The sequence below is a fragment of the Trichosurus vulpecula genome, chromosome 1 (assembly GCF_011100635.1).
Source record: "Trichosurus vulpecula isolate mTriVul1 chromosome 1, mTriVul1.pri, whole genome shotgun sequence".
NCBI classification, from domain to species: domain Eukaryota; kingdom Metazoa; phylum Chordata; class Mammalia; order Diprotodontia; family Phalangeridae; genus Trichosurus; species Trichosurus vulpecula.
Window position 1 is genome coordinate 23775006 of NC_050573.1, and position 22445 is coordinate 23797450.

The 22445-nt window shown below is 47.5% G+C and overlaps 2 protein-coding genes across 2 annotated transcripts; one reads left to right on the forward strand and one right to left on the reverse strand.

Annotated features, from left to right (window-relative positions):
* Positions 1 to 2891: 2891 nt before the first annotated feature.
* COQ5 (coenzyme Q5, methyltransferase) lies at positions 2892 to 12781 on the forward strand. Its single transcript, XM_036741897.1, has 7 exons — positions 2892 to 3114; positions 4882 to 5031; positions 6814 to 7035; positions 9671 to 9777; positions 11525 to 11613; positions 11998 to 12109; positions 12193 to 12781. Exons 1-7 carry the CDS (start codon positions 2940 to 2942, stop codon positions 12292 to 12294), a joined length of 957 nt encoding a protein of 318 aa, XP_036597792.1. The 5' UTR covers positions 2892 to 2939; the 3' UTR covers positions 12295 to 12781.
* A 2684-nt stretch (positions 12782 to 15465) lies between these two features.
* Positions 15466 to 19756, reverse strand: LOC118834453 (dynein light chain 1, cytoplasmic). The gene is made up of 3 exons (XM_036741902.1): positions 19629 to 19756; positions 18388 to 18525; positions 15466 to 15900 (listed from the first exon to the last, which is right to left on the reverse strand). Exons 2-3 carry the CDS (start codon positions 18517 to 18519, stop codon positions 15763 to 15765), a joined length of 270 nt encoding a protein of 89 aa, XP_036597797.1. The 5' UTR covers positions 18520 to 18525; positions 19629 to 19756; the 3' UTR covers positions 15466 to 15762.
* Positions 19757 to 22445: the final 2689 nt, after the last annotated feature.

Consider the following 22445-nt stretch of genomic DNA (forward strand, 5'->3'; position numbering starts at 1 on the left):
CCCTCCCTTCCATAAACACAGAATGTGAAAAGGACGGGGGTGACGAAGACGCCTATACAGAGCCAACTGGAGCTGAAGATGCAAGCTTGTGGCAGCAGGAAATGGGGGGGGGGGCGACATATGCTGGCTGGTTCTAACTTGTACATGGAAAACCACACAGCTAGTGCTTAGCACAGCACACACATCCATCCCCTGCCCACCTGTGAAACCTCATAAAATATGTGGGACACTTGTAACCGTTAAGTCCAAGGGGTATTGTTGCCCAGATTTTTTTTTTAAAAGCAGAAAAATTTCTGATTGGGGAAAGACTGAAGAAATAAAAACAGTACTTATCCAGTTCTTTAAGTCTTGCAAAGAGCTTAACAAATATCATCTCATTTTATTCTCACAAGAACCCTAGGAGGGAGGTACTACTATTATTCCCCCTTTTACAGATGAAGAGACAGGTGGAGGTTAAGTGACCTGCCCAGGGTCCAGCTAAGACTAGATTTGAACTTAAGGCTTCCTGACTCCAGATCTAACATCCTACTCACTGTGCCACCTTCAAAAGGAAGAGTAGGAGGCAGTGAATTTGGAGTGGGAAAGCCTTACTCACCTCTACTACATACTACCTGCATGGCTTTAGCTAAATGTTTCCCCTCTCTGGGCTTCAGCTATATCAAAAATCACAGGTAATCTAAAATCCTTCCAGCTCTAAATTCTATGACTGGTCTCATGGAGGGGGGAAGGGGGAAGGAGACCATGGCAACGATCTGATCTTGGCTATAATCAGTCAACAAGCATTTATTAAGCACCTACTATGTTCCAGGCATTGTGACTAAGTGCTTGTCACTAAACCTCAATTTCTCCTTGGATCAATTGGTAGCAAAAACCCCTGCCCATTTCTGAAAGGCATAATGAGGATAAAATAGGGTAAGAGAAATGTGCTGAAAGTTAATAACTATACAGTTCCATAAAGGAATCAGCCTCCCGATGTTCAGTGGTGTCCAGCTCTTTAAGGTTTTTCTTGGCAAAGATACTGGAGTAGTTTGCCATTTCCTTGTCCAGCTCATTTTACAGATGAGGAAACTGAGGCAAACAGGGTGAAGTGACTTGCCCAGGATCACCCAGCTAGTGTCCAAGGCCGGATTTGAACTTGGGTCCTTTTGACTTGTGCCACCTATCAACCTCTCAAATGGTATGCAAATTGGTAGATTTGTGATGAAGTACACACTAAGAGAGAACTAGGAAACCCACTGAAATTGTGAGTTGTGAGGCAAAGCTAAATCCAGGAGAAAATATGAAAGGAAAAACTTCCTTCTGGCGCTATCCAAAAGTGGAATGTGATGTCACAGACAATGGTGGATTCCCCCTCCTTGGAAGTCTTCAGCAAAAGCTAAATGACCACTTCTCAGTATGTTCTTCATCTCTGCTGATTATCTCCAATATACCCTGTCGGTAACTTGTTCATAGTTGTTTGTGTGTTGTCTTCCTACATTAAAACGTGAGCTCCTTGAGAGCAGGGACCAGTTTTATGCCTTTCTTTGTATGGCTAGAATTTAGCACATAGTAGGAGCTTAATAAATGCTTGTTGATGGGCTGACTACTGTAGTGGGAATTCTTGGGCAGGTATAGGTTGGACTACATGGCCTCCGAGGTCCCTTCCAATGCTGAGATTATGTGAACAAAATAGGCTGTATATAGGAAGATAACCATAACAACAACAATAATAATACCCATATAAAATCAGGCCATTACTGCCAGAAATTACAGAAGGGCCATCCTAATGAAGTCCAAATTGCTTGATACTGGTTTTTCAAGGAAATGGTGGAGATGGCAACATATCTCTTCAAGTTACAAAAATATGATACCCACAAAATACCTGGGAAGAAACTATCAAAATATACACGAGCAGCTTGCTAGCCTTCATGAACTAACGTGTCAAATCACAATACAACAAATATAAACCCCCCCAAATATCCTTGAGAATTTAACAAATCATCTCTACTGGAAGTACAGCATCGTGGGGCTGTCTCTTTTGGACACATACAAGATGGAAGAACAACTTTTAAAAATGGATGTTTATCCCCATCCCAAATACTCATAAATTCCCAATAAAGTCGAATGAAAAGCTCTCAAAGAGAACCAGCAAAACCAATCATAACCACGTGGGAGTCAGGTTGAGATAAAATTATCCCCTGTGAAACCATCTGCTACCTGAGTTTTCCCAGAAGATGCTTTCAGTGAACCTAAAGAAGAACTTATATCCCGACTTTTATTCAGTTAGAAAAAATCAGTTATTTCATTTGTCTGTAACAGTCCATAGAACATTTGTAAAAGGCTTTAAATCTCACAAATGTTATCTAAATTGATCCTTCACAATCCCCCGTTTTATTATCTCCATTTTACAGGCAGGGAAACTGAGGCAGACAGCAGTTAAACGACTTGCCCAAGGTCACACAGCCAGCAATTGTCTGAGGCGGACTTTGACTTCAGGTCTGCCTGACTCCAGGTCCAGCACTGTATGTCGCTTCTCAGTATCAAACAGATGAACATTAGTAGCATCAAGTCTTGTCCCAGGATACCAACTGTTATCTGAATTCAATCCGGTAACAATAAGGGGTAGCAATATAATGACACACAGCCTAGGGAGCCGGCTTTTCTATGTTGCGCCTCTGCCTCCCCGTGGGATGGGCAGCACCTGCCTCATTCCTGCAGATGGCAGAAGAGAGCTCCATCCAGATGTATAAACCTCTGGAAGGATTACAAGGGGGAAGGACCGTGCGAACAAGTAGCGAACAAGAGCAGCGGCGGCAATGTCATCTCTAAGCCCCGCCCCCAGGCTTCCTGTTTCCCAGGATCTTGGTTTCCGGGGAGGTGACTCCGGAGCCCTTCCCGATTGGCTAGGACCGTCTCTGACGTCACGCGCCCGAACCTAGTGTCTCGGTCCCGGGGTCGTCATGGCGGCGCGCGGGAGCCGGGTGCTGTGGCAGCTGAGCGGCCGGGGCTGGAGTCGGGCCCTGCTGTCTCTGCGGCCTCCTTGGGGCTGGGCCCGGCCGATGTCCACGGAGAAGCCAGGGGTGGATACGCATTTCGGGTTTGAGACGGTGTCGGAGGAAGAGAAGGGGAACAAAGGTGAAGCAAGGAGGGGGCGGGGCTAAAAGGGGCGGGAGCTAAGGAATGGGCGGGGTCTGCTCTCAGGATTGGTGGGGGCTAAGGGTAGGGTGGGGTCTGCTCCAGGGGGCGGGGACTAAGGGAAGGGGCGGGGCCCAAGGGGGAGCGTACAGTCCAGGGAATGGTAGAGGGGCTCACCGGGAGAAGGGGGAAATGAAGGAATGGGGAGGGGCTGGAAAGGCCTGGAGGAAGGGAGAGTAAGGGGCTAGAGAAAATAGGGAGGGGCCTGAGGAGATGAGGAGGAGCTTGAATGGGGAGGGTAGCACCCTCGATGGGAGAGGGAGTTTCTTGAAATGGGAGGGGGTCTGCGGGAGCTGAAGGGCCGAGGAAAGGGAGGAAACAGAAAGGAAGAAAGCATTTGTACACCTACTGTGTGCCGGGCTCTGTGCTAAGCGCCGTATAAATAACCCGTTTGAATGAGTAAGGTCCCAATGGAGTGGAGGGGAGGGGGCCTGAGGGGCCAGAGGGATAGGAAAGGGGGCTGATGGGGGAGGGGGTCATGGGGGAAAAGCTTTAGGAACCCAAGCCCTGAGAATATGAAGGGAAGCATTGAGGAGTTTGAAGTGAGGGGCCAAGAGACTAAGAGGGGTCTGAGGGGAATGGGGGGAGAAATCCAGGGAGGAGGGAGGAGTCTGAGTCACTAGGAGTGTCCAGGCAGCGTGAGAAGCTAGAAAAGGGTCTGGATGAGTTACAGTAAGGGGTCTCCGGAGCAGGATAATAGCATTTATATGAAGTGCTTTACAGATATCTCATTTGCTCATTTGATTGGGTAAAGGGCCTGAGGTGCTCTTTAGAGACCACTGACTGTCAGGAGTGGGGTGGGGCAGGCCAAGCAATCATAGTAAGACTTCACAGACAAATTAACAATGGACATGTATAGAGGGATTTAAAATTTGCAAAATGCTTTTTCATACCTTGGCTCTTCTTTACTGAGGTCCAGCCACAGCTCCTAGCTCCCCTCGCTCTTCCCAGGGCCTTGAAGGACACAAAAATGGTCCCTGGCCTCCTGAAACTTTCACACTACTAAAGGAGATTAGTTATCACATACAAGGGAGATTAGTCTTATTTTGCTTGTCCTCAGAGAACAGAACTGGAAGGAATGGGAAAGGTGGGGAGAGGAAGACAGTTAAAAGAGGAAAATTTAGGATGTATGTTGGGAAAAACTTCCTAAAGCCCAAAGTAGAATGAGCTGGCTTGGGACAATGTGGCTTCTTCATCAGAGGTCTCCGAGCAAATGCTGGGTAATCACTCATCAGGGGTCTTGTAGTAGGGTTGCCTTTTCAGGTGTGGTTGGCCAGAATGATTACCAAGGCTCCTTCCACCTGCAGAATTCTGTGACTGCCTTTAACAACAATGAGTGGTAAAGAGTGCTCTGTTCAGAGGAAGGAGAGCACACTATTGAGGAGGATCCTTTGTGAAGGCATTAGCATTGGAGGAGAGGGAAGAACTGACAGCTCTTTTAAGACCTCGTTGCAGAGCAGGTGCTGATCTGCATTGGTTGAAAGTTTCCTTCTTAGGAATCCCTGAAATCTCAGGTCTGGTCCAAAAGAACATTGTTGAATAGTCTGTCAGCAGTGAGGTGAGCCCAGGAGGAGACGAATGAAGGGCCTGCCTGGGGGCACCAGACTGAAAAGTGTCCGGAGACAGATGGCCTTTTCGTGAGAAAAGTCTCAGTTAGTTACCTCTCTGTAACACACTTGTGATGGGCTGTTTTTTAATGCACTTTAGTCTACCAGGTGTTTGAAAGTGTGGCCAAGAAGTATGACCTGATGAACGACTCAATGAGTCTGGGGATCCACCGGGTTTGGAAGGATTTACTGCTACAGAAGATGCACCCTCTCCCTGGGACCAAGCTCCTTGACGTGGCTGGAGGCACAGGTAGCATCTGATTTTGTACCTTGACTGATCTTGGTCAGATCGGTGGAGTAGCCTTGGAGAGGCCTCATTCATCTACTGTTAGGCCACAGCTAGAAATAGAAAGTTAGTGCAATAGAAATGCCCCATAGAAATGGGATATGCTGTTTACTATTCTTTTCCTTCCGATTATAAGCTTTTTAAGGGCGGGGACCTTGAGCACCTTCATTTGGGTGTCTCTAACCTGGAGTACAAGGCCTTGCATTTTGTAGGTGTTGAGTTGAGTGGTGTGGACCAAAACCATGGAGGAATCTTCTGTGTGCTTGGACTGGTATTAGTGGTGACAGAATCATAAAACAAAGCGGTTGTTTTTATTCCCACAAAGCTTTCAAACTAAGATATTGTTCTGTTTAATTTTTTACATAATTTGTTTCATCTTTTATTCTTTCATCGTGATATAGTAGAAAGAGGCAGATTTGGAGCCAAGCCTTCTAGCTGGGCAGACTTGGGTGAATCACAGTTAACGTCTCTGGGCCTTGGTTTCAGGGCAGATGTTTGGTAAGCCATTAGGCACTACCTGCAGATAGGCAATGTCTTTATTGTCATCATCTTATTCTTCTTCATCCTCTCCACCCATACCAACCACCCCCTTGTAGCCTTAACTTCTCAAAGGGTATGACAACATGGAAAAGCATGACCCTGGCCCACCTTCCAAGTCAGAAAGGCTCCAGGTACAGACCCAGTGATTGACTTAAGGCATGTCAAGATAAGTCTTGCAAAGCTCATTGAGGCTTATCACCAGAAAATTGGCCACCAGATGACTTTCTTTTTTTCAATTGGTAATTGCCCTCTTCACAAAATGGGGATGGGGGGGAGGGCACCACTAAAATCACAGCTCTCTTAATCTGTCAGAACTCAGCAGATGTTTGCTAAGCACTTTGTTATGTGCAAGACTGTATAAAGTATTGTTATTGTTAATATCATATAGCATTTCCTTCTCTGATGCAACCAGCTATCCTAAAATTCCTTTGTATCCATCAGATAATACAATACTTTGGAAAATCAGGATACTTGTACCTGGGAGCTGAGCCTTGAAGGTGGCTGTGAGGAATATAGGCACTTGGTAAATCTTCAAAAGCTATCACTGTCCTCATCCTGGGTGATGGGAACGGATAAGTGATCAAACATGTTTACTCAGCACTTCTGAGGGGCCAGGCTGTGCTTGCCCCTCAGAGCCCATGGTGCTTCCAGGGCTGGATGGAGTCCAGTGTTCTGGTGGGAGGGGCATCAGGATGATGGCCTGAGTCTGAAAAAGCCACCTTACAAAATGCCTTATTTACTGTATCTTGTCAGATCCTGAAAACAGCCTGGGTGGTGCATGCTAGAGATAACCTCATCCTCTTTTGCAGATAGGTATCTGGGGCTGAGAGTGGTTGCTCAGGATCACATAGCTTTTAAATATCTAAGCAGGGATTCAAACCCAGGTCTTCCTGACTCTGGGTCCAACACCATACCCACTGTGCCTTGTTTCATCTTGAAATTGTCAATATTTTTACTAATAGTTCATCCCAGGAGTTTGGGGCTTAAATATGTCAGTCTATTTACTAATACTTTTCTAAAATGCCATTAACTGGTAACACATTAATCTCTGTTCTATAGAAAGTCATATAGATTAAGAAATTATTTTGGTGTGGAGAGGGCCTTGACCTCCCATAGCCTGTCAGCCCACTACTTTTGAGTCGTCCATCCCATGTTCAGAGAGCACCCTGATGTACCACCACCCCCCACTTTTGTTTGGTTGTACAGGAGACATCGCCTTCCGATTCCTTAATTATATCAAGGCTCAGAACCGGAGACAGCAGCAGAGGGAGCTGAAATCCCATCAGAATTTATCCTGGGAAGAAATTGCCAAGTGGTACCAGAAGAGCCTGAGTACCTTGGGGGAATCCCGTGTGGTTATCTGTGACATTAACAAAGAAATGCTCAAAGTTGGAAAGCAGAAAGCACAGACCTTAGGCCACAGAGAAGGTAGGTCTTGCAGGAAGTAGGCAAAGGGAATTCTGGGGAGGGAAAATGCTGGGAATGTCATTGAAGGATTGGAATATGTTGAATTTTAGATTCATAGGGGAGTCCTTACAGGGAGGAATCACAGGTGAAAGGGAGACCCTGCTCTGTGAACCCAGAGAAGGGTCTGGTTCCAATTACAGGCCACCCCAAAGACCCCAGTTTACTGGTGCTTTTCACATGCTGCTCCCATTGGATCTTTGTTGAAGGGGCACATCATACACAAACAGAACCAAACCATTTAGCCATGCCTAGGGCCTTTCCCTTCTGCATTTGCCTTTGCTCTTTGTTTATCTCAGTCCTTCTTTCTCCTCCTACCACCCCCAGCAGGAACTGCTTCTGCAAGCCCCGGTCCACCCGCTTGTCTCAGTGTCGGCCCACTTAGTCCCAAGGATAAAGGATTCTTTTGTTACCCTTCCACGCCGTTCAGAAGATGGACAGTTGCTAGTGTGTTTAGACAAAAGCCCCTGTTTCTGTCTGTGGAGTCCCTCCATGAGGAATGAGGCTCCTGCACTTCTACCTTCCTGGTGTCAAGAGTGCCGAAATGCTGACTGTTAGTTCATCTTTGGAACATAGCTTTGGGGTGTCTAGAGGAAGAGGTTCTGACCTCCTATGGAGCTATGTGCTTTGGACTTAGTTGGCTCCTAAAGCAGCGAGCCTCAGGAAACAAAAGGTACATCCCACAGACCTGTGTCCCTTCCCTGTGGTGGGACTGGGAGTCTGGAGGTGCCAGTTCTGGTCTCTGGATTCACTGAGTGAACATGGCTAAGTCACAGCTGCTTTCTGTGCCTCAGTTTCCTCATATGTAAAATGACTGGAACATAGATTGCAAGATCTCTAGGCTTTTATAATCTACTTGTGTGGGATATGTGTCATCATAGGTCTCTGAATCACAGCGCTAAGCCCTGCTGCTTGATAATACCTAGCATTTTAAGGTTTTCAAAGTGCTTTACAACTATAGGCTCGTTTGAGGTAGATGCTATCATATCCTCGTTTTACAGATGAAGAAACAGAAGCAGGCACAGGTTAAGAGCTTTGTTCAGATTCGCACAGCTAGTAAGTGTTGGGTCACATTTGAACTCAGAACTTCCTGATTCCCAAGTCCAGAGCTCTGTCCACCTGGCACATAACTCTCCTTTCACTTTTCTCCTTTGCCCCATCATCTGTCCTTTTATAGTACACGCTCCTTTGCCAAAAATAATTTCAATCCAAATAAAGGGGGATGGGACAAGAGCATAGAGTAGAAATTATTTTTTTAAAAGAAAGTATGGGAAAGTACTCCTGGGGTGGAAATTTTTCTGGGTTGTTAATGGAGTTCCCAACACAACATAAGATGAAAATATGGTGATCTGGCTTAGCCGCTGCCTAGTAAAGGGCAAGCCCTATGCTTCCTGACCAGATCTCCAGGTTTAGGGACTGAGTCAGCTGGGATTGGAGCAGATCCATGTATTGCATTAGGTCGTATGCTGTGGTTATCCATGTTTGGGTCTTTGCCCTCTGCTAGCTTCCAGTGACCACGAGGGTCTGCAGCTCACGTTCTGCCTAACCTCATATCCTCCTCAGTGCAGCTCAGTGCCCTGTGCACGCCAACCACTGGGTGACCACTAGAGTCAGTGCAGTCTTGGGCCGCATTAAGCGACACCTTATTAGGGGCTAGGAATGGGGCCACCCACCCTCATGGAGCACATCTGGAGGACTCCAGCATTGCCTGGAGTGTCCATGGGGCCAGCAGTGAGGGGGAGGGTCGGAGTCAAGTGACACAGCGATGATTGAAAGGAGATGGTAAAGTTTATCCTGGGCAGATGGAGATGAGGGGAGGGGCACCATGCAGAAGAAGGATCTGGATGATTCTGCTTTACCCCCAAGGACAGAAGGAGGGACCTTGTAGTGTGGTGGAAGAGCCCTGCTCTCACCTCGGATAATTACCTCATTGGGATCATGTGACAAGTCACCAACAAGTCAGTTTCCTTGTCTGTAAAATGAAGACTTTGGACTAGGTGGCCTCAGATTTCCATTCTAGTGATCTGTGATCTCATGATCAGCAGTGGAGTCAAGTTACAAAGAGGCAGATTTAGATACAATAAAAGAGAAAAATTTCTAACAGAGCTGTCCAGAATGGAATTGGCTGCCTCTAGCCAATAGAGATCTTTAAGGAAAGACTGCACAATCATTTGGATCAGGCCCGTCCAAAATGCGGCCTGCCTACGAGTATAGAAATTGACATAAATGCTTTAGTAAATGAAGCTGAGCTGCTGCAGAGCTCTCATTAAAATGGCAAATCAAAATATATTGTCTATTGTTTCAATAAAAACCTAAGGTTGGACAGCCCTGATTTGGATGGTTGGATACGTTAGAGAAGAAATTCTTGTTCAGATGTGGATTGGACTTAGCTGGCCTCAGATTCTGCCCACAGTAAGCAGACACTTAATTAATGTTTGTTTCATGAAGGAATCAAATAAACTAAATCCAGGTGGACTGGTGAGCTCTGGGTCCCACTGTATTCCTCAAGGGGAAAGTCAGCACTGACCACAGATCACTTTCTGGGGATAGAGGGAAGCTGCTGGGGCTGGGGTATGGTTCACCTGTTGTTCCCTTTCAGGCCTGGCTTGGGTGGTGGGTGATGCCGAGGAGCTGCCCTTTGATGATGACAAGTTTGATGTTTACACCATTGCCTTTGGGATCCGAAATGTCACACATATTGACCAGGTGAGCCTGGAGGGATCCTTGGGCCCTGTCTGGTAGACTTGAGAGGCAGACTTAATCAGTGGGTGGGAGAAAGGGAAACAACTCTCAGGTCACAGCTTTTAGGTTGGGATGTCTGTCTCAGGCTTTGGTTAAAGTTCTCCACTGTGTAACTCACCAGTCTTCATTCACAAACTCTGTTTAATAATTCTGTTGTATGCTCATCATGTTATGATGTGTTCTAGTGCCTTGTTGGAGGCTCAATCCCCTAGTTAGCCAGGAGCTCCTGGAGGGCAGGATCAGACCTTAACTCAGGGCACACTGTTGCTGATTTGAGCAGAACTCCCAGAGTCCATTGCTGCCTGGACAGCCAAACATTGTCTTGGGTTTCCTAGCATTTGCGCTCTGCTTGTAAAACTCTCTTGAAATGGGAGGGGAAAGGAAAATCAGCCATCGACTTCCTGTAGCAGATTGCAAATTTTTTTTTTTTAGATTAACAAGCATTTATTTTCTCTCTCCCATTCCCCCTGACTTGAACAAAAAAGAAAAAACCCGGCATATATCCAGTATTCATTCGTAGTCAAGTAAAGCAGATTCCCACACTGGTCACGTCCAAAGATGTCTTCTTCCTTCTGTACTTGGAGGGTGTCCCATCTCCAGGTGGGCATCATGGCAGGTCATTGCATCGATCAGGACCTTCAAGTCTTTCACAGTTAATTATCTTTACAATACGGCTGCCAGGGTGTGGGTTGTTCTGGCCCTGCTCACTTCATTCTGCATCATTCTTTTTTTTTTTTTTTTTTGGGAGAGGGTTCGGGCAGTTGGGGTTAAGTGACTTGCCCAAGGTTACACAGCTAGTAAGTGTGTCGTGTATCTCATGTCTGAGGTCGGATTTGAACTCAGGTCCTCCTGACTCCAGGGCCAGTGCTCTACTCGATTCTGCATCATTCTTACAGGTCTTCCTGGTTCCTGTTGAAACTGTCCTTTACATCATTTCTTATGGCACCATGCTGTGTCATTACCCTTGCATATCATAATTTGTTTAGCCATTCCCCAATTTTTAGCACAGATTTTTTTAAAAATGCTTTATCAGTAGCCACATTCACTTAGGTCCTTGGTTCTCAGTAGAGAGGTCATGTTGTTGATGCTAAGGGACAGAATTGTGTCTTCCTAAGGTCCAGTTTTTAAAGTCCTTTGGTATCATCTCACTGCAGAGCAGAGATGACCTTTGGCCTTTCTCCAAAAACTAAACCAGCCAAAATAAGCTGACGGGTCTCACCAGGCTAGAAAGACCCCTCTCAGATTCTCAGCCAAACTCTAAGTGGTCGGTCATGTCCCATGGCAGTAAAGCCATGGCCGGGGTCATGTCATGACTTGCATAGATTCTACCCTGTAACTTCCAGGGGCTGCTTCACTAAGTGAGTTTTGCCAACCCGGTGATTTTTCAAGTGATCCCAGCAGGTTTATCACTATCTTTGCTCCAACAGAATCCTCTGCCAAGCCCTGGAGGATGGTCTGGTCCTCACCTAGACTCACAGAGTCTTGGAGCTGTGGGAGACTAGGGTCACTCTGCGTCCGGAGGGATAGGATTGTGTTTTAAACCCACCGGCTTGTCCTGGCCTCTGTCACCCTCTGGAAGAATCTAGTCGACCTGGGAAGGAGGGCTGTTTCCCTCTCCAGACACATGGTGGAGGGACTGTCCTGGCTTCACCTTCCTGGCATTGTGAGGCCTCCCCCCAAAAGGGCTCTCCTGTTTTCTTGTCCCTCTCAGGCACTTCAAGAAGCCCATCGGGTCCTGAAACCAGGAGGCAGGTTTCTCTGTCTAGAGTTTAGCCAAGTGAACAACCCCATCATTTCCAGGTAGGCATAGTCTATTCCCTAGAGTCTATTGCTAGACTCTAGCACATAGTAGTGCCTGAGGAAATGCTGGTGGAGGGAGGGACTGACAGTCTAGGCCTCCCCACTGGTTCTTTGTCATGTCCCTGGCATGATAGGGAGAGTCACTGTCAGAGCTTGCCACCCTCTTACCTCCTTTTCCGACCAGGACCCTTCAAGAGCAGGAGAGTAAGAGCAGATGGGTTTGTACTGAGACAGACCCTGGAGATTGCTGAGGAAGTGGGGAGTCAGCGGGGCTCAGTGGGGTCAGTGGGGCTCAGCAGGGTCAACAGGGCTCAGGGTGGTCAGCGGGACTCAGTGGGGTCAGCAGAGCTCAGCCCAACTTCTGCCATTTGCCTTGCTTTTCAGGCTTTATGACCTGTATAGCTTCCAGGTCATTCCAGTCATGGGAGAAGTCATTGCTGGAGACTGGAAATCCTACCAGTACCTTGTGGAGAGCATCCGACGTTTCCCACCACAAGTGAGTAGCCCCTGCTGCTCCCCTAAAAAGCAGAGAAGCCACCTTCTGGGCCTTCTCAGTTAATTTTTTCTCTTGCATTTTAGGAAGAATTCAAGGAGATGATCGAAGATGCTGGCTTTCAGAAGGTGACCTATGAGAGCCTCACATCAGGCATTGTGGCAATACACTCAGGCTTCAAGTTATGACCCCATTTGAGCACACTTATCGCTGTGCAGTCTGGTGAGAAAGGCTAGGAGGGCGTCCGCTGCTCCTTCAGAGCTCCACCCTCAAGAGCTGGGGGCGGAAATGACCGACTGGCCATTGGGAAGAAGGCACGTCTTTCCCTAATGCTCAGCTGGTGCTATGTGGGACCTTTTCCCAGGGTGGTGTTTGGTTAATTTGCCATATAATGCCTTCTGTTCGTTTTTCTCGGATGTGCAGTGTGTGGGTGGGGGGGAGAGTGAGCACAGAAGCTCAGACTGGAACAGGTTTTGTGGCCTCTGCCTCCCCACCACGTCATGCCAAGAAGGAAATAAATGGACCCTTGTGGGTGAGTGGAAAGGTGGAACCTCCTCCCGAGGACACGCCCAGCAGGTCCTCCTCAAGTCCTAGACCTTTATAATCTGCCCATGACAAAGGGTGGGCTGCGGTGTAAGCATGGATGGTGGATTAAAGGAGTTCGCTTGTGTTTTATTTCTTCGCCATTCTTCACACTTTTCACAGGTGCCAGAGGACTCTTAAGTCTAAAGGCCTAGGTGAAGGTACCTAACTCCATACTGGTAATCCAGGTGAATAGTGGCCTGGAAATTATGACAGCTCATCTTGCCATCAGGGTGGACTTCTTTACAGAGGTTAGCCTGCATTCTGGATACTGTTGGCAAAGCGCCATGGACTGATAGAAAGAGCCCTGAATTCGAATTCCACCTCTGGGACTCATCATTAAGTGTGCTGCCTTAGCCAGTTTGTTCCCCTCTAAAGCGTTGAGAGTAGGCCAGATACCCTTAGAATCTCTAACCTGACCTTGTCCTGTCTTTGATCATGTTGGAAACTTCTAACAAGCAACTCCAAATGCTGCACCGAGGACTTTGCTTTTAAATTTCTTGTTCCAGGTTCTTTGGCTGAGAAAGAGAGAGTCACCTGGGTGTGACTTGTCTAGCAGCTTCTTTGTGGTAAATCGTGCAGTTATACTTGAAGGTGCAGAGATGTAGTGTCTCATAGCCATGACCTACCTCTCTGTCGTTGGCTCCATCCTCATGCCCAACACCCAAATTCCAGCCCATGATACTCATTCCACCACCAGAGCTTGTCCTACCTGTATCCTGGAACACCAGGAAAGGAAGGTGTCAAGATTCCTTTCTAACATACTGACCATAAAGGAACAGCAATTAAATCTCGATCAAGTATTAGTAGGCTGTGACTTTGTTTAAAAAGTCTTTTGTTTCAACCCCTCTGGGCGTTCGTGACAGGGAGGAGAGGCAAGGAAAGAACTGGGTACACTGTCAGCCCTGTCTCATCTCCATGGAAACATCATATTCTCACATCGGAATCAAAAATAGATTTTTGTAATCTGCCCCCATTTGCTGGCAAGACAGAGACTAGGGTCACGTCAAAATCTCAATTTCCAGTGGTATTGCAAAGATGGGATTCATTCATATTTGGGCTCTATGCTGAGAAACATAGATCATGCCTACTTACCGGTAGCGGAGCCGTTCTAACGAATAACATATTGCAAGCAGACATGAAACCACTCAATTCTGTTGAGCCCCTAGACAGCGATGGGCTTGCCAGTTCACTCAATAAATAAGTGCTTTTCACTCACAGCCAAACTGTAGGAGATTCAACAGAAAAAGAGGATTCAGCTGTAAGACCACCCAGATTTGCACATTTCTATTACCCCCATAGCTGATCCATTACAGGACATTCCATTCCAAAACAGCCATTGGCAATTCGAGTGAGCAGGGACAGGAAGTGTAGGTATCCTTCCCAGGTTCAAGATTTGCCTAGAAAAACTTGCCTGCTAAAATCATGAGCAAGCACAAGGCACAGCTTCTCAAGCTTGTTTACTTGTCTATAAAATGGGGATACTCCCAGGATTACTGATCCATCCACAGGGGCACTAAAGCAGTCTCCTGTGGCCAAAAACCACCACCCTGCAAGTGTCCTAGCCAAGACTGGACAAGGCACATCGTGGTCTCACTACTGAGTGGGCCAGAGAAGGAATGGCACTGGTCTTCAGGAACCCAGGATCACCCACCCCCCCAACACTTGGCACAAGAAACTGGTCGTGCCCATGTTATTTTTCACTGGCCACAGGTTAAGTGCAGGAAGAACAGGGACAATTAGAAAAAGATCAGCAATTTGAGTTAACAGCTGCCAACTAAACCAGTGTTGGAAGCATTTCCATCTAATGCATGCCCTAACTTGATGCACTAGTTTACTCCAGTGACAGGACTCAGCCTTTGCAAATTTACCTTTAGTGTATCTCCCAGCAAAGGAGTGTTAGCAACAAAAATGCCCAAATGGATGAAAAAAAAAAAAAGCGGGACTGGCCCCTTTCCGCGTGGGACACAATCTGTTTTCATATTCATTGCTGGGAAGGGGAAGGGGGCAAGCAAGTTGGAGATCTTCATGGAATGGACAGCAGGAAGTTAACCGGGGGTACCTCAGTTTTCATTTGCCCAAGGTTTCTGACTCCAGCTGCAGAGAGGGCTAATAGGCTGCAAGTTTTAAAATCCTGCCAAGACTTACCAGCAATGAAGAGGGTGCCGCTACTGCGCAATCCTCCTGCCAGGGGCTTAAAAGGGAGCCTTTTAAAAACCTCCTCCCTGTCTTTGGAACAGCCATCTTTCCAATCTCAATGCACTTCCCCCACTATCTCATAGTCACGACTCCTCAGCCCTGATTTCATCCCAATTTCACACACGTCAGAGGTGGGAGTAGCCATAGGGACAGTTGGAAGGAGTCCATTTGTTGCTCCGGCCTCGCCTGCCCTGTCCTTTTCCCCTCCCTTGGGCACTATGCCCAGAACACTGCACCAGCAAGCCCATCTCAATAGAAGGTAGGCCTGGGCTGCACCGCTATCTCTTGCTAATTAGGAATAGCATTTGTTCCCCACCCCCTACCACCCATTTCTGTTCTTATTTTGTTGTTCAGACATGCACACCAGAGCCTCCTATTATCCAATACAGTATCTGTCCAATTGACGATGCGCACAGCCCTTGCCCTCCCGAAGGGGTCCTGTTTGATTGAAGGCTTCCACAATTATGCATCAAAAATACAGGGTAAAAAAGCTGGAGGTGAGAGACAAAGCAGCAGCAGGCTGCCCGCGGCGGTCAGTGCCCTAGCAGTCTGTTATTTAAAGATTCTTAAAGTTAGCATACACATCTCCAACAGGTTTATTTTTAAGAGAAGCTGGATTTTTTCTGGAGTGGGGAAAGAAGAGCAGAGTATAGAATAGGAAATAAATACCAAGGTAAGCTGTGTTTTGCTAATTGTTTTATAACCACAACAAACTAGTACATAGGATGCCCTGTACAACAACAACACAATAAAGGCTTAAAGCTCGAGGTGTTCCCATGGCAACGCTGAAGATAGTTCAGTCTCTGGTATTTGGAATTTAGGCTGCAGTCCTTGTGATTTGGATGGCTCTCGGGGCAGGAGGCACAGGCCATGCTCTAACCAGACTTGAACAGGAGAATGGCGACCTGGCCCAGGTAGAAGTAGATGAAGTGCTTTGTCTCGTGCGTCACGTAGCTGCCGAAGTTTCTCCCCACAATGCAGTGCCAGGTGGGGTTATACTTCTTGTCAAACTCCTGCAAAGGTAACAACAGCCCAGTCTGAATATGGAGGGCCAGCCTGGCAGGAGAGAGCAGCCAGTGGGCAGACCTCATTATTCCCACCCCCAAGAATCTGGGGATTCAGGAATGTTTCTCGGCTCCAAGTCGCCTACATCCCCAATTCATGCAAACATACTTGCAAGCCTGAGCTCAGCTGCAACATGGGAGGGTGGGTGGGGACAATCGGGCAAGTCAACATGTCTGCGAGCAAGGGATGAGGGCTTCTCTGCACCAGGATCTACGTTTCCTCGGAGGTTTCTAACATTAATCCCAAGGAGCATCAATTGGCAGGAATGGTGACGAGTAACAGCTTGTTGGGAGTCCACAGATTAAATTTAACTAGTCCAGACACTATCACACCTTTAATAAGGCCTGTTATCCACTAGCTAGTTATACTACTAAACAGTTCAATTAACTAGGGGTTTCATAGATTTTAAATAAAAAAAAGAACATGAGTAGGTGTTTACAGCTACCACCAAACCCTTAAATAGGGAAATATGTTCCAAAACAGTACTTGCAAGTCTAGGTAATTATGTTTCTTTTCTTTGGGAGGTGATTGGAGTTAAGTTTCTTGCCCAGGGTCACACAGCTAGTTAGTATCTTGAACCGAGGTCCTCTTAACTAGAGGACCAGAGCTCTAGCTAGCTGGCCCCTAGGTAAATTATTTTCAGCATCCATTCTTGCTTCTACCAAAACTCACAGGGTGGTTGTGAGGACTGACATAATAGATAGACATACAAAGTGCACTTTGGCAAACCAAGGTAAGCTAAGTCTTTGAGAAATTTAGCATTCATCCTTATTAAAAAATAGGAGAGAATAGGAGAGAATACAGTAACAATGGTAGCTAGCATTATATAGCACACCTGAACTGCAAAGCACATTGCAAATATTAACTCATTTGACCCCTCACAACAACCCGAGCTCAACAAGGTGAAGGACCATCCTTCCCCTTTTACAGACAAAGAAACCGAAGCGACAAGTGTGCCCACGATCACCTAGCCAGTTAAAAGTTGTCTCAGGCAGGATCTGAATTCAGGTCTTCCTAACTCCAGGTCTCAGGAAGGAAAACTTCCTTATAAGCCACTCAAGGCCTATAAAAAGTCAGTTTTCGAACTTCAATCACCGAGGAGTAAGCCCTAACATCTGTTAGCTGTGTAGCAATAGGCCAATTCCCTTAACATAAAAAATTCATTTATTTCAAACTTTAAATTTTTTCTGGTCTGTAAAACTGGGTAATAATGCTGGCCTTACTTACCTCACAAGCCTGTGATATGACATGTAATGCAGATATAACAAACTTTAATGTAAATGCCACATCATGTACATTAACTCCACTCTCCTTAAATAATTTTGAAAAAGAATCCCTCGTAAATCAAGTGACTTGAGAAGGTCCAATATTAAGCTATTCGTAAGATTAATGCAATTAAGCCAACCCTGACTAGATTACTTCACTTTAAAGAGCTGTAAGGATGACACCCAGGTATTAATTTTACATATCCCGAAAGCAGTTAGATGCCTAGTTACACGGGGTGACAGGATGTGCCTGCCAACAGGGACTCTCACTTAACCTGTTTTTCTCTTAAATCTTTTTTCCAGTTACAAGCTTTTACATGAGTCCACATGGGCTACAAGCCGTGGTGTTTATCAGAAACAATATTTATTTCTGTTCTAACATCTTTTATCTCAAGTCTCTACTGAACCCTCCCTCCCACTGCTGAGACTGCCAGCTTCCTTGCCTTCCAAAACTGAGAGCTTGGCAGTTTTACTAGGTTTTTACAGACTGCCATCAGCAACACCCCCCCCTTAAAAAAAAATCACCCAACCACCACCCACTTTCTCTTAAACCCTGCAGAGCAGGCTAATTCTCCCCACTGGAGAGCTGACAAGATTTCCCTAGGGTTCTGTTGGGAACACCCACACAGTTTTTCCTAACAGATCTCACACAGATGGGTCTGCGATGCAAGAAGAAAGAGGGGACCACTCGGTCCCGAACCTAGAAACAGTTGCTAGGTGGCATTTTTTGGTGTTCTGGTGAAAGACCCAGGTCGCTAATGTTCTTTGCAGAATTCATAGGGCCAACCACCACCTAGTCTTAAGTTTCTTGCACCCTAAAAACTCCTAAGTGGGGCATTCTCCCCTCACCTCCCTTGGATTCACAACAGAAAAATAAAAGCAATCACTTCCAGGAGTGATTTGGTCTTAAATTTCTGACCAATTAAAGAAATGTTTACAGGGGTGTGCAAATCAAAGCAGGGTGGCCTCCCCAGTTAATAGCAGGAACCAAGCCCAGACTTAGGTACCTTCTCTCTAGTTCCTACTCTGGACCCCCTCACTAGCTCCTCCATCCCAAGACTTGGGATGTCCCCATCTGTAGAAGGGAGGGTGGGGCTCCATGCTCAAGCCCCTCCTGCAGCTTTCTCCTTCTGACATGCCAGATCTAGCGCCCTCCCCTCCCCCCCTCACCTTCTTGATATGGGCTGCGATGTCCTTTTCTATGTTATACTTCTCCAGGGCCTGGGTGGCACACTCCACAGAGTCCTGCTGCATCTCCTCTGACATGTCCGCATTTTTGATTACGGCCTTGCGGTCACACATGGTTACCTAGTGGAGGGAGAAGGAACAAAACAGGAAAGGGGGACCGAGGAGGTCTAAGTTTAGTACATCGGATGGGTTCTCTCAACTCGGAAACAGGCTTCCTCCCTCCCCCTCCATTTAATTATTACAGAAATGGGAGGGGGAGATGGGGGGAAGCCCCTGCCCTCAGGAAGGTTCCAGTCTAGCAGGGGGCCAAGGCACATGGAGACTCCGAGTTCGCAGCGCTGCTCCTGACTGCGCCACTCGGCGCCAAACTCCACCCGGGCTGCTTTGGCAGCCCACCCCCCTGGGACCCTGGCCCCAACAGAAAGAGGGCAGGGAAACCAACTGAGCTAGAAACATCTACAAAGTCAGGTGCCCCTTAACCTTCGCCTGCGCTCAGTTTCTCCATCTGCAAAAAAACAGGGGTGGGTGGGAGGAATTCGACTAGAAATATTTACAAACTCTGTGGCCCCCTGAACCTCCTCCCGCCCTCAGTTTCTCCATCTGCAAAAATGGGACGAGAAGAATTAGACTAGAAAGATCTACAATCTCTGGCCCCTCCCCCTCTCTCTCGCCCTCAGTTTCCCCAACCTGCAAAAACGGAGGAGGAGTGGGGAGATTTGACAAGAGACTACCAAGCTCTGCCCCCTGCCCTCTCCTGCCTCGGTTTCTCCACCTGCAAAAAGGGAGGTGATGGAATGCGACTGGAAACCGCTCCTGGGCTTTAAAGCTCGTGCCCAGGTCGGCTACGCCCCAGTAGGAAGCCCATGCGCGGCATCTCCAGCTTCTCCCCTCCCCCTGCTCAGGCCTCAGTTTCCCGCCCTGCATCGGCTCCCTAGGGGGAGGGGGCGGCTTGGACTGGAACGCCAGCAGCCGCCCCACTCGCTCGCACGCGTGCCCGCGGAACGGGCCCGGGAAGGGGCGCCAGGGGCCGGGGCACCCTGCTGGCTCGAGGCCTGTCCGCGCGCCCCCCCCCCGCCCGGGCCCGGGGCACGCGCCGCTGTCTCGCGCCCGCCCTGCCCTGCTCCGGGGTCCCGCTCGGCTGCTGCGCTTCTCTGCTCCCACCCTCCTACACTCCCGGGGTCCGCGCGCTCTGCAGGGGGCAGCGGCAAAGCACGGCTCCTCACCGCGGGTCGGTGGCGCTGGCAGCTGCGACGGGTCCCGGCGGGAGGGGGCGGCGGCGGCGCGGCTCAGGCACTCCGTCCGACCCGGCAGGTGCTTTCACTGCCTAAGCCGTTGCGCATCTAAGGCACCCCACGCCAGCTGCCGCCGCCTAGAGCCCGGCCCCGCCCCCTGCTAGCCTCCCGCCCCGCCCCTACGCCGAGCACCCATTGGCCCGCCCTAGTGCCCTGCTGGCGTCTCATTGGTGGACGACCTCAATGGTTCCCGCAGGCTCCTTCGCCCGCGTTTTGTTGCAGACCACAATGCACCGCTGACGGCGTCGGTTGCCACGGCGACGATCTGGGGAGCGGGCCCCTCCTCTGGCTTTTCCAGCTGCACGAGGTTTGGAGGTTCTGGATAGCGCTTCACAGCAGGGGGTTCGCTGGGCAGGAGCCCGGGAAGGCAGACCGAGGGGCACCGAGGGGCTGGGGAGGCAGGAAGAGTCCTGTAGGACAGTGGTGTGGCTGCCAGGGGCACATGACACAGTCGGGAAGCATGGGCGCCCTCCATAGAGTACGGGGAGAAGGGCGCCCTGCTGGAATCCAGACAGACTATAGAATGTAGTAGAAGGTGTATGGAATAGACTAGGTAAGACTATAGAATGTAGAATATGTATAGAAAAGACTGCATGGACTATAGACTAGAATGTAGAATAGAATATAGACCCTCTGTATAGAATGGATTACATACACTATAGGATAGGAAAAAGAACACAGGCTGTAGAATGTAGATATGCAAAAGATGGAATATAGACTCGGAGCTCTGAGTCTTTGAGGGCCATGAACCGTAGTATTTTACAGATGGAGAAACTGAGACCTAGAATTGCACAAAACCGTAAGGTTTTTAAAAATCTAGGATAGAGCCCAACTGTCCGATATGAAGACTATAGTATTTCACCCATATGAAGACTATAGTATTTAGTATTAGCCCAACCTGCTACAAACAAGGAAACTGGAGCCCAGTTAAGTTGCTCAAGTGCATAATTTTGAAAATCTAGAAGGGTACTTACAACAATCTAGCCTGACCCCCACATTTTACTTAATAATAACACCCCCAGAGAGAGTGGAACTAAGTTGCCCATATCCATAAAGCTGAAAATAAGATCACTGAGCCTAAACACCACCACCTCTTATTTTACAGAGAGGGAAACTGAGGGAACATTTGCCCTGGCCCAAGTCCATAAATTTTAAAAGCTGGAAAGGGTGCCTTAAAAAAGTTACCTAGCCCAACCCCTTCATTTTACAGATAGGGAAACTGAGGGGGGAGTGAATTGCCTGAGTCCCTATAGGTTAATGTATAGATAGATCACTGAGCCCCAAACCCACCTATTTTACAGATAGGGAATAGTTTTAAAATGACTTGCCCAGTGTCAGGTCTGGCTCAGGAGGAAGTCTCTGTCTCTGAAAGTAATGGGAAGCCCTCCTGAATTGAGGGTGTCTCCCAGGACTGAGGGAGACTCCCTCTGAGGTGAGAGTGCAGCACAGCAGACCTTTATAGATGATGCTTCACAGTTTACAAAGGGCTTTCTTTCCTCACAAAAGCCTTTATGAGGTAGGCAGTGAAAGCCCATGTGCTATTACATCCCTATATTAGGGGGTCAGAGGAGGGATTTGCTCACACCCAGAACTTGTGTCTTCAGAGTTGACACTGGAACCCAGCAATTTCACTCAATGTTCTTTTCTATCCCATTCCCCTTCTCTTCAAAGAGATAATTATAAATAAAGAGGAAGCATAAGGTTTAGAAAGGTGGTGACTTGTATCTGGCTAGAAAATCTGAGTTTACTTACTGTCACTAACCTGGGTTCAAATCCCTTTTTTGCCACAAGCTATGTGTTTCCCAGGGCAAGCCCCAGGCAATTTTCTGAGATTGTATTTGGGGCTCTCCTAGATAGAATAATTTACAAATCCAGCCCCCCATCCTTACTGTAGCAGGGAGCAAATAGGAAAAAAGCTTGCAGAAAGGATTGATGGGAAAAGAGGAGGTCTGTGTGCACCTAGAAGCATCATCCTGGAAACAGCAATCCTATACGGCCAGTTTATATGGTCCAAAGAGCCCTTTAAATTCCGACTAAAATCCCATCTTTTACAGGAAGCCTTCCCCAGCCCCTCTGAATTCCAGTGCCTTCTTCCCTCTGCTAATTATTTCCCATTTATCCTGTATATATAAATTGCTTTGTACACATTTGTTTGGATGGTGTTTCCCACATTAGATTGTAAACTCCTTGAGGGCAGACCCTTGTTTCTTGCCTCTTTTTTGTATCCCCAGTTTTCTTGACCCCATTTGGGGTTTTCTTGGCAGAGATACTGGAGTGTTTTGCCATTTCCTCCTCCAGCTCATTTTTCATGTATACATATACATGTATGTATGTATGTATATGTATATGTATACATAATTTCCCCTCAATTACATGTTAAAACAAATTTTTTAACATTTAGGGTTTTTTTTAATAAACTTTTGAGTTCCAAATTCTAGTCCTCCTGTTGAGGAAGAAAAACCCAGGGATTCAAGAATCCCAAAAATACAGTTCCCAGAACTGGAGTTACCAGACAGGGTCACTGAGAAGGAGTACCCCTCAAGGACCTGAGTACTGCAGAGGGTCAGGGCCATCCGGAATGAATTCATGATCTCAAGCATTCTTTAAGTCAAGGTGGCAAAGATTTATTCCACTTTACAGCGGGCAAGAGTTCTTAGGGAACCTGCAACCTTACAGGGTTACAGGGAAAGTTTAAATAAGAGATTTGGGGGTGAAACATGTCAATTAGGTGTTTTGGGGTGGGATTAG